Below are 12481 nucleotides of genomic sequence, written 5' to 3' on the forward strand. Positions count from 1 at the left end.
TTGGATATTTCACAATTTTCTTGGATATTACAAAACTATATACATTTTCGGATTGCATATATACATTTTCGCATAATCCCTTGAATCCGATAATTTGCATCAAAAATTCCTGTTTAAGTTTACCTGATTCAGCTTTCCTCGGTTTAAAGGAGTAGAGAAAAAATTTTGACGGGAGTGAAAAGACGAGATTAAACTCATCGCGGGAAAATAAAATGAAGGAAATAAATTGGACCATCATTTCTGTACAAGGGGTGAACTTTTTCTTAATTTGATTATTGTTCTAGCTCATTTTTCGTTAGATAAGTTAGATTCATATCAAATAATAAACTAATTACTCCACTAATACTTGTCAATTCTATAGGCATTTACTGCATTTATTACTGGTCGGACACAGGTGAGATAAAACGGACGTCACACGATAAACATTGACTCCTTGAGTGCGATAGTTTTAGGGTCATTTGGCTTTGATAAGCCATTGCTAGAGGATATACTGCTGTTGGAAGCGATCTGTGACATGTTTCAAAGGAGTAGTTTTATATATGGTAAGAAAAATGCAATTTTTGGGGCTTGGGTGATTCAAAAGGCTTTAAGTTACGGCATATTAGCTGGTTGGGGTTGGTTATAGTGCAGAAATTAGATAATAAATATAGCCTACCTTTAGACTCTCCATTCAATGCTCTTTCTAAGTATAATTATTGCGGCCCCCCCCACCTAATGGGGACAGATCTTGTGTGCCTTTATACAAAAAGGTAACGCTGGAGAGTAAAGGCTCCTCTGAAGGAAGCGTGTTAAACAAAAGTAGCACCATTAGTTTCTTTATTATTAAATCATTTTACAATAATATTTTTATTTAATTCAATTCCATTTCATTCACTAGGGGCGAAAACGTAATAAATTTTTAGAGGGTGCACCAGCAAAACTTGGGCTACCTTGTTGTTCTTTGCCCCTGTAATTAGTGCAGATTTTGACCTTCTGTGGGGGGGGGGGGGGCAAGGCCCCTAAACCACCCTCTGGATCCGCCCCTGGCAATCACGTAGACTGAATTTTTTTCACGGATCAAGAGTGCAGCTACCCATTATATTAGAAGTATGATATTTATATTTCTATATCCTCAGGAGTCTAGGATTGTGTTCTTTCCACTTAATAGGCGCCTATGTTAGAAGTTAGCTAGGATACAAGTCCATCTTACTGACTAAGAATAAAGGTTGCAGGGAAGACGTAGAAAGTAGAATAGCCTAGCAAATGTTGTTTTCATACAGTCTAGGAACATTTGGGGGAGCAGAAGGTTTCGAGTAAGACTGAAGCTTGATTTGAGGCAACAGTGAGTGGTGGATTTAATTATGCCATAGAACATAGACGAGAAGAGAAGAGAGTTAAAAAATAAAAGCATATAAGCGATAAAAATAAAAAAAAAGGTACTTTCCCATTATATGGGCACTTATTTAGATAACAATTACCCACTTTACGAGTTTCCATCACTGCATTCATTCGACTGTCTATAGCCGAGGTGCCCATATAATGGAAAAGTACCAAAGAAATGACACAGATATAAATAAAAAGAAAAATAAATAATTATATTTAGTAGTTAAAGCTGAAGTTCAACGTTTAGGTTTCACCTCCTCAATATACTTGACGATTTTCAGATTTATTGTTCAAGCGGGGCGGATCCAGGGGATGGTTACAGGGGCATGTGCAGCCCCTAAAAGTTCAAAAGTTGCACTAATTACAGGAAGGAGGGGTAGAAATACCTATGGGAGAACCTAAGCTTCACTGGTGCCCCATCCAAGCATTAATTATGTATCTGCACCTGTGCTCCAGGATATTCCTAAGAATAAAACTTGGTGGTAAGGTGTCACATGTGACTGAACAAAGTGGCTTGCCCCTACGTGCTATAAATGTTATGATAGAGCGGCTAGGATGGCTTGAGTGTGCCTTCTGGGTAGACTAATTCCGTATCATAATCTACTAATCTTTTTTTTTTTTTTTAGAGAGAGAGGGGGATTCTGCAAAAATGTTTTTGATGTAAGAAGGAGTAACAATTTTGCTGAATATTAAAAAATGTTGCACCTTTGCGTGTACTTTTTGTCAGGCATTTGGTCGGTTCTTCCCCTCCCTTTTGGGCTTCCTTGTATTCATAGCATATGATGTAGTTAAATAGTTTGAAATTATTCGCATTAGCCTCGAAAACACTGCTAGCCTATAATATTATTATAAATCTGTTAATAAGTAGCTTATAAATAATCCAACTATGATACAAGTAGCCGAAAATATTATGAATATACATTTATCTGACATTGGTAAAAAATTACCTCATATGACAAGTACTATACTTAATGTTAATCGTATTAATAAATAAACAATAATATTACAGTACAAATGAGAATCCACTCGAAAATAATATTCTGAGAAACCGCCATCACCTATTATGAGTGGTTTTACTCTTTCGCCTAGGGGATTTCCTTATCAAATGTCAGATAAAAATGAAATTTGAGTAGATTGTTTCTTTTAAGGATTTGAAAAAGCTTTATTTGTTTATTAGAAGTCAAAAGTAATTCTATTATTAGTCTCTGGTCACGATCATGGTTTGACCTGGTAATTGCCGGGTTTAAAAGTTGTACCTAATAGCCGGATGAAATAAGCAGCATTGTTTGCGATAGGGTTTGGCACACGTTATTAAGGTCATATCACCTGTTCATGACCGCTACCTGTTACATCAGCCAGCTGCTTTGTTGACAGAGTTGCCAAATGCGAGAATCATTGTTGAAAGTAATTTGAGAAAAAAGGGCATCATAGCAAATATGGGAGAAACATTATACTTGTTGTTTGTATGTTTGATACTAACTTTTGATATTTTCATAAATAAAAGGATTGGCATAAGCCCAGAATTGGGGCTGCTGAGAAGGAAACATGTTAAGAAAACAATTCTAACTTCACAATATGCAGAATAATTATAGTAAGGGGCGTCCTGAGGCTCATTTTATTGGGGAGGGGCGATCTCCGTAAATTTTACCGAATCGCTACCTGATTTATGCCGAATTTTCTGCAGAAATCAAGAATTTTGCTAAATTTCGGCCGATTTTGCAAAATTCCCGCCGATTGCCAAAATAATTGGGGGGCCCTCTTGCATGCGTACAAGGCCGTATCCAGGGATACACCCCCCCCTGAACAAAAATACCGGATGCGGCCCTGTGTAGTACCTGTATAGCAGTTTCACAAGATTACGTTATAACTGTATTCAAAAATAGGGGGCTACACAACTGCTTTCTAAATCATTAAAACTTCTTGCTATTAAATCACCATCTTTCAATTTTAGACATAGGCTATATAATTTATTTGTTGAATAGCATTTTTATGAAGAAATCACCTTCCAAGAATGAGCACATTTAACTGACACATTTCAGTACACCAGATTTTCCGCTAGCTACAGGCAATGTCGTCTGTGTACATCATATCATATGTTAGAGTGAAATTCATAATAGCGCCACAGGTTAAACAGCATGGGTTTGCGGATCGGATGTTTCAAGCGTTCTGAGGGTAAAAATGGGATTCCGGATGTTTGCTTAATAAGTGCTATGTAACTAGAATTCTTAGGTGGCTTTCACATTGTGTACGTAATTTCGTATGCTAAGTGGTTAGTTATGTTGCGTTAAGTATAACCTTTTACGTTATGCTAACGTTAACGTCCATAAAACTGTCACGACCTTGTCTAACATCATCATAAGCAAATTGTTCAAAAATGTGAAGTGGAGACGGACAAGGGGATATCCTGGGTTTTTTGTGGAGGATACAAATTTTTTTTCAGGAATGCATAAAAAATTTGTTTATATCCATTTTTGTTTATGTTTTTATTAGTCGGACTAAAATTTGGGGGCCGTGCTCAAAACCTGACCCTCCCCCCCCCCCCTCCTGGAGACGGAGATTCGAGCCCTGAACAAGCGTGAAAGGCTTTCTGGGAATATTTTATTAATTTTTTCAACATTTAATTGCTCTTCCAGAACCTCCACTTTGTTGCTACTATGTTGACTTTTTCATAACTTATCATAAACTTTCATAACTTAGCATGAACTTACGTACCGTAAAATTCTATATAAAGCTGACGTCCGCTCTGAATTGCTTAAGTTAAAGACAAAATTTTCTCCGTCAGATTTCATAACTTAAAGTCTTAAGTTATGCTAGTGTGAAAGGTTCGACGTCATAGTGTGAAAGAACCATTAGAATCTGAACAATACAGGTACGATAATTCAAAAAGCTGTGTATGACGTTTTTTTATGATGATTTATGCATTGACTGTCTACACTAAGTACGCTGGACCAGTTGGTTCTATTAAAGAGAAAAATAGTGATTAAATGTCCTCTGTATCCGTGTTAAAATTAGGATTTAATTCGATTGGTTTATTTCTGTGACGCATTTCTGTCTGCCAAACATATTATTCCTTAAGCGTATATTAGAAAGGAAGCCAAAAATCCCGCCTTTTTAACCTTTGTTGCTAATCCAAATTTTGAGCCAATAAAATAATGGAATTTTTTAGTCACAGCATTTCTTACAAATAAACTCTTTATTTCTCTGTGGCTTCATCGATCTTCCGGTGTTTATTTTAACTGTGAAAATACGGGATTTTTTTTTATTTCTTTAAGCTTAGCGTATTTTGAATTTGACTTGACAAGAAGATTATTATAAGACAAAATATGTATCTCATCCATACTCTTTCAATTCATGTTTTACTACGAAATAGGCTCTAATTTGTTCTAACTTGAAAATCCTACAGTTTTAAGTATTATGACGATGTGATTACAAAAATTTGGATTAGAACCAAATCAAGCTAATGGAAGTTTGAATTCCAATTGCGTTCGTATTCTTTAAACTTGGCAATGCTGCCTTTATGTCATTTTTATGTTTTTAGGTAGTTGAGCTTCTTTCGACTCTAGTTTTCTCTGTCGACATTTTTCTAATAAGGTGTTCAGTTCATCGTTTCTGTCGATATTGATGTCGACAGAGAAAAGATGACACAAGAAGACAACATGCAATTTTTTATTTCTTCAGAAGACGGCATTTCGTCAAAGAATAGATCAAATGATGTACTGTCGACAAGAATATGAATCAAAGACAGCAAGTCTCTGTTCTGTCAGCAGGTCAAATGAAATGGGCTTTGAACAGGCCAGTCGGCTGTATCGACGTAAAAGAGCTGATATTACACAAGATAAAATTTGCAGGAGAGCAGACATGCTAAAATATCCAAACTAAGATTATCATTTCACAGTTATTCTGGGTCAATTCATGACTAATTTAGAGGAGGGGCAAAATGCATTTTTCAAAATCTAGAGGGGGCCAAGTTTGCCGTTTTTTCTGCCCTTTCAACAGCAAAAATGTATTTTCCAAAATCTGGGGGAGGCAAAGAATCCCCCCCCCCCAGTTGAGGCCAATTGGTCAGTTGTTTGCATAAGATAGGCTGTGTTGATCATTAAAGACACCACAAAAACGGTTTTGTTTGGTATATCAGAATCTTTTCTCAAATATTTCCTGAGTGAGATAAGAAGAGATATCTTTTTAAAAAATGCTTCTAAATATCTTTGTAACCAATATAATAGGAAAAAGCGAACTAACCTCTTAGCTAGAGGTTATGTGCTGTAAATCTATGTTATACAATTGTCACCTAAAGCCTTCTGAAATTTCGTAGCCGAGATGTTTGCCCCCCCCCCTTGCCTTGAAACTTTGCAAATTTTTTGCGTGTCGTATTACAAAGCTTGAATAGTTTTATGTTTAACGACTGCTCACGTTCAGGTCTTGAAAATAAGCAGATTCTTTTGCAATAACCTGCGTCGTCTCTCTGGGCTGCATCTTGGCCTTTAATTTTTGTTTTGGTGGGATGGAGCAAATTCATACAAACTTGGATTTTCGCACACTTCCTTATAAAGAAAAAAAATAAAATGTGTCTAATAGACACGTCTCATTACCCAAATAGTGGACACAGGTATTTTCTATGAACTTGTTGACTTGACATTCATGATTTTTTCTTACATTTTTTCTTCACTTTTAGGTCATTCGAGAAAATCGATGGCTCCTCGTCGAAGTACTCTTCAGTTGTGGACTCCAAAAATGAAAAATCGTGACGAAAGAAAGCGAGTCATTTCAATGTGTCTTGCTAAAATAAAGAAAATTGAAGATCGGGACTCATGTCTCCTTCGTTCGGTTCTTGTGACTAACATTCTAAAGAAACTCCAACAAGAAAGTGAGCACGAATCTAAACACGTTCCCTCAGACACACCTTCATCGTCATTAAGCGGTTCACGAACTGACAAACCTGCGTCGAATGATCTTGATCTTGACAATGACATTCTGAACTTCAGCGATTTTTATCTCCCACCGACGGCAAGGATGATTTCTTCTTTAGAAGAGTATGAGGTGCTTCGACTTGTATTACCTTCAGTTACGAAGGAAACAATTCCACCCCCTTTACCTGAACCTGTGTATGAGCGTCCTTTGACAGATGAAACTTCAGAGCAGCTCGTACGCACAACAGTTCCAATGTCAGTTCCAGAGGGTACATCAGCGGGATCTCTTAAAAGATCCAAACCGGAATCAAACGAAGAGTCTGAATCAAGTGAAGAACCTGAGCCCAAAAAATCTTGTCCTGCACAAGCAGAGGTCAACTTTGTTTCCAGTGTGAATAATTCAGGTGACTTTGAAGTCGACAGGACTTATACTTGTGCTCAGTCTTCTATGTTCTGTGACTTACATAACGCCGTTTTTCATGGTATTATGACATCACTCGAGAGTTAAAGATTTTTTAGTGGGAACATTTCCCCTGCGCCTCGGTCTGTGATGAATTGTGACAGTTGTGAGATTTACTAAATCGCGTTTGTAGCCTCGCAAGCTTTCCTTAGATATTTGTCGAGATGGTTTACTTGTTATAGTTGTGAGGTTTAGTGATAGTATTTATAAATCGCGGATTTGTTTACTCCATCACTCGGTGAGCCTATTCTGCCAATTTGTGTGAAGCCGTATGGTAAACATCCATTTGATTCTTTAAATATCTAAAATGGTTGCCAAATATTGCCTGGTGAATGAGTATCGAACTTACACGTTTTTAAGCAATTTTCTCTTTTTGTGTCTTCTGCCAATCTATTGATATAAAAGTGAAAGTTCTTGCTAGTGAATATAGCCAGCCAAACTGTTTCGTTGCATTGCCGGCTATTTTGATGTGTCCAAACTGTTACCACGTGTTAGTTTTCCTTCCTTTTTTTTTACAGAGATAGCAGGCGCGTACGCATTTTTTTCTTTTGGATCGGGGAGGAGCAATAAAAGACCGATTTTATTTTATAACTTGAATAAGCAGTGCCCAGAACTCCATAAAAGTTTTGCATTACCGGGGGGGGGGGGGGCCCTAAGGTTTCCCCCTATTTGCGTATGTCCTTGAGCGATGGAGTTTTACTATGTTTTAGTTTGGGTGGCATCTTATAGAAGCAGGAAAACTAGTCACTTTATCAAGGGTTAAAAATTTTTTTTCGTTTGGAAGGGAAAGGATTACCCTTATTTTGAGATGGTTAGTCCAATTTAATATCGTTAAAGTCGTAGAAATCCTGTGATTCAAAGTGTATATGTTCTTTTTCTAGGGAGGGGATGGTCACCCCTTCAGAACTTCTCAAAGTACGTCATTGACTGTTCCTTCGAAAACACTGAGAAGCCGGGAATTTTTATTTAACTAAAAATATTCTCTGTGATTCTCAGTCTATTTTGTATTGGTGCAGATACCCTTCCCCTTCCCACTGTGCGGAATTGTAAAAATGACTATTCGGACTTACGTATAAAAAATAAAACTGTATGTTTAATTAACTGTGCGTGGAGAATCCTTATTCTCCACGTACAGTCATAGTACATATTTTACACCAAATGTCTTAAATTATCACAGCTAAAATTATTCTGGCTCGCAAAACTGTCATTTTGTTACATTAGCAGAGTCGGTACGCTCTCTTTCTTAAAATGTCAATAAAAAAACTCCCAAAATTCCATTGATTTTTCATTTGATCTACTCATTTTGGGCAAAAAAAAATATTAGACTTTTCTTCTTTTCGTTCTTAAATACACACGTGACGCTAAAGTCGGTAGCCTATTGGCTTCGAATAGCTCATGTATAATTTTTAGCTTAGAAAATAGGACTCACTGTTATTAATTTTTACCTCGGAGAGAAGCGTGTAAACGTTTTTACGAGTCAGGCAACCATTTTGGGGGGGGGGGGCCAAACCCCCTCCCTCTGGATACGGCCTTCACAGGACGCATAATTTTATGAATTATACGCTTTTTTCACTAGCGTGAACGGTCCCTTACACTTCAGGATGTACTTAAGCCCAAAGAATTCACTGCCTTAATAATTTACTTCTTTGTTACTTTTGCGGGGCTCATAGGTAAATCTATTGCAAAATTGAAAGAAGGTTCTCTTTGGGGTGTTAAAAAAATATATATGGATAAGAAGTACACAGACTTCGAGGAATGCTTAGATTTCAGGGGGGAAGTGTGTTGAATCTTTGTAACTTTGAGAATAGTGTAAATATCCCGAGATTTTCGGTCAGAAGTCTCCTACGAAAGTGCCCGCCACAGTAAGTCTGGGCAATGACCTGACTGGATTAAACCGGACTTGGATTCAAAAAAGCAAACATTTTGAAATCCACCATTGGATCTATTTTTCATTCCATTATTTCAAGGGTGTATCCAGTATTTTGTTCGGGATGGATGGGGGGTTATGGTTTTAGGAGTAGTGAAAAAATCCAGGGGAACAACCGGTAACTCCCTCGCCCCTGAATATGGCCCTGCATTGTTTATATGGACATTTTCTTAGGAATATTAAAAGTGGAAATTATAAGAAATCGTCCCAATGAAAGTCAAAATTGGCCTTAAATATTCCAAGAAACGAATAATATAATCTCTAGTAAGGTTAAGTTTTTTAAGATCCAAGCTATAAAGCCAGACAAGTGCCAACCATATTTTCAAAATATTCTCGCTAATTTAGCTCTTTTCCCAAAATTACTAGCCATACCTTCAATTTCCCATATAGCTGCTTGAAAGAAAACAGAAGCATACCTCTGGAATAAATGTAGAAGATGTCTTCAGTAGTAAAAGGAAAAATGTGGATCTTTCCTTATAAAATTGACAGTCTTTAAAGCTAAGAATATCCAACAAACAATAAAACTAAATGATCTATAGATACAAGAAGATAAGAGTAAATGTAATTATTAATATTGACATTGTTGTACATGAGTAAAATTTTAAGGGGGACTATTTCATGTTTCTTTTCCAATAGCATTCTTAAGTTCAAATTTAGTTTTGGAGACGGGGTCAGAATTTTCTTTTTTCCCCATAGAGGCAGCCATGAATGCGATTAACTATTTTTGTTTTTATAAAATAGTGAACACCAAAAGATTTGTTCAAGAATTCATTTTTTCAACGGGAATTCCTAATCATAATAGAATATTTTATTCCTCTGGCACCAGTGGCGGATCCAGGGGGGGGGGGTGCCCCCCTAACATGGTGTAAAGTAGTGTAATTTACTTAATTAACGCAAATTTGTGTTAATTAAACTTCCTCCTAACGCAAGTTTATCGGATCAACCTATTTTGCACCCCTACCCCTAAAAAATCCTGGATCCGCCCCTGTCTGGCACACAGTTTTGTTTAGGTGCCGGGGCTGGAGGGGGGGGGGGTCAGAATTTTCTTTTGTATCCCTAGAGTTAACTGTGAATGCCGGTAACTATATTTCTCTTTACAGAAAAGTAAATTTTGGGATTTATTTACTTTCTAAAAGAAAAAAGCCATAAAAGACTTTTAACCATGTTATTAGTAGTGTCAAAACCAATGATTAAAATCAATGATATGACGAATATTCCCCTGAATGTTTATTAATTTTTTAGGCATATTATTGTATGATCGTCCTTTGCTAGGCATGTCCTAATGTACGGGCACGTACATTGAAATTGATTTTTCAGTAGCAGCATAGATTTCGAAAAAAACGTAAAAAAAACAGACGGCGTGTATTGATATAGCCTTTAAACATGAGAGGGGGAAGGGATCAAAACTAGGTTCCTCCTGTGTATATGTACACCCTGATATTCAAAAGCTTCTAACTTTACTTAGTTTAAACTTTACAATCAACATGCGCAGATATTTTAAGCATCCAGCGCTCATTTGGGTTTAATATCTTCTTTCTTAGAAGGAAAGTTGAAAGGGAAACTACTATTTTTGGACGGATTTTGTGGCGACATTCCTTAAAACTTTTTAATAACCCATTTTGATCCTTGAAATTCTAAATGCTCCTTAAAAGAAAAAATTAGCTACTTAGTTTTTCTGGATCGCAATTAATTATGAATCAGTTTTAAATAAACTACCAAAAGTAAAACGTAAATAAAAATCTTTTCAAAAAGTTTTTTTTGTGATTAAACAATAGTGGGGGAGGGAGGTGAGAAGTATGATAATTTACATTTAAAATTGTCTCGCTTTTTGATTTCACAATTGTTATAAAAACTAAAATTCATGAGAAAATTGGACCCCTACTGAAATAGAACATAGTTCCACTTCTGGCACATTCTTGGAATTGTTCAGATGTTAGGAGATATGGTATATGTCTCAGTGTTATTTATTAAACAGCGGATATGTAATCATTTGGGCGTGAGTATCTGTCTATAAGCTAAACGCACGGATTTCGTTAAAGCTAAATGAACGAATTTGTTTTAAGCTTTGTGCCAAGTGTATCAAGGGGTTAACCGGGTTTTGTCCCCCCTCCCCTTCTCCCTAAGTTTTAGTCCGTTTCGTAAAAAGTAACAAAAGTACATATGAACAAACTTTTGATGGTTATTTTTTACCCCCACCGCCGAACAAAATCCTGGACTTGGCCTTGTCCCCCTTGCTATAAGGGTGATAAAAGGAATTGAACTAAATAATTGGCAGTACTGGTGCGTTATATGGTCGCTTTTATGTACTAATGATAGACGAAACCTGCCAGACTGGTTATTTTCAAGAGACCACTATTCAGAAATGGAATGCAAAGAGTAGTTTTCATTGCGTTTACAATATTTAAACGGTTGTTTTTGGGGGTTTAGGGGGGGAGGTATTTAGGCTAGGTTACGTATTTAATATATGCTATGCTTTACCCCACACCCCCACCCCTAATGTACAAATATATAGCCCAAATTTGTTTCCAAACTATTATATATTCATCTTATTTTATCTTATTTCATTAGCATTAACCAAACTTGGCTTTTTAGAAGTGACCATATAACGCATCAGTAGCTAATTGCCATAGTAACCTTGAGCTTGAATCGAGGGCCAACTTTCAGAAATAACTTACAACAGGTTGCGCATCCGGGGCGTGCGGAAGTGTGCCAAGCATGGTGGAACTATGTGAAACGCGAGGCGAGACTATGTGACCCACGTGGCGGTCAGAGATCTGCACCATGTGGCGGAAAGTGAACGACCCTGCAGATCATTTGGATTCTATCCATTTGCGTCCATTTCAGATAAATTGTATATTTTATTTAACAACCTGTTCAACCAATGGAAATAATAGTTCGTTCCAAACTTGTTTGGAACCCTTTAATTATAACTGAATGGATAATTTAAAAACCACCTTTCATAATACAAAAGGAAATACATACCGTTTCCCTAATTTTACAAGAGAGCAAAAAAAGCAACTTTCCATATATGTCATTATAAAAAGAAGTGTACTCTTCTTTATTTCAGTAATCTCCAGAGATCTGAACATCTGACTATTTTAATCGGTTCTATAACCAATTCAAATGTTGAAAACCCGACAAAAAATATATGTCCGCCGAAATGTTGAACATGCTGTATTGAAAACCACTCAAAAGTAGTATAACGGGGAAGCCATGATTAAAGCAGGTAGATAAAAGTCACATGGTTGGATATATGCAAGTCCTTCCGGGAACTTTTTACGGCTAAACAGCAATATTCCTACTAGACATGTCATTTTAGTTTTATTCGGAGTAGGATAAGAGCAAAGAATTTGCTTTTGAGAGAGACAAAAGTGGAAGAATTTGCTTTTGAAAGGGGCAGAAGTGGGGGAAGTGGATATTTTCTTCATTTTAAAACATTTTCCCGCATGTAACGAAGCGCTTTCTCAAGCTTTCTTAACACGAACAAAAAATTCTTTTGGCACCAACGAGAACTATTTTTATCTGGAAGAATTTATGCTGTGCATGTTAGCTCAGACCTACACCAGGGGCGGATCCAGGATCTTTTTACGGGGGGGGGGGAAAAGAGGTTGATTCGAGAAACTTGCTTTGGGAGCAAGTTTAATTAAAGCAAACTTGCATTAATTAAGTAAATTACATACTTTAGACTACGCTAGGGGGGCGCCCCCTGGATCCGCCACTGACATACACCCATGGCGGGAGATCCTTCATCTTCTCCTGAAATATCAAGATTCTTCATGCTTTTGTCCAATGATATCTTGTTTTCAATACAGTTCACCTGTCTCG

At 36.9% G+C, this 12481-nt stretch overlaps 1 protein-coding gene across 4 annotated transcripts in view; it reads left to right on the plus strand.

The window, feature by feature from the left end:
• LOC148950029 (uncharacterized) overlaps positions 1-11140 on the plus strand; it is an 82046-nt gene extending 70906 nt beyond the window's left edge. For 3 of the 4 annotated variants that reach the window (XM_089092082.1, XM_089092081.1, XM_089092080.1), the window contains exon 2: positions 6035-11140. In XM_089092082.1, the coding sequence (XP_088948208.1) occupies positions 6052-6777 (726 nt within the window). In that variant the 5' untranslated portion in view covers positions 6035-6051 and the 3' untranslated portion in view covers positions 6778-11140. Of the gene's footprint in view, positions 1-372; positions 543-6034 lie in introns of those variants that run through there. The other variant, XM_089092079.1, reaches the window with a different exon arrangement.
• Positions 11141-12481: the final 1341 nt, after the last annotated feature.

This window comes from Artemia sp. Qi Xiang Cuo, chromosome 7, assembly GCF_049724085.1.
Source record: "Artemia sp. Qi Xiang Cuo chromosome 7, ASM4972408v1, whole genome shotgun sequence".
In the NCBI taxonomy this organism is placed as follows: Eukaryota; Metazoa; Arthropoda; class Branchiopoda; order Anostraca; family Artemiidae; genus Artemia; species Artemia sp. Qi Xiang Cuo.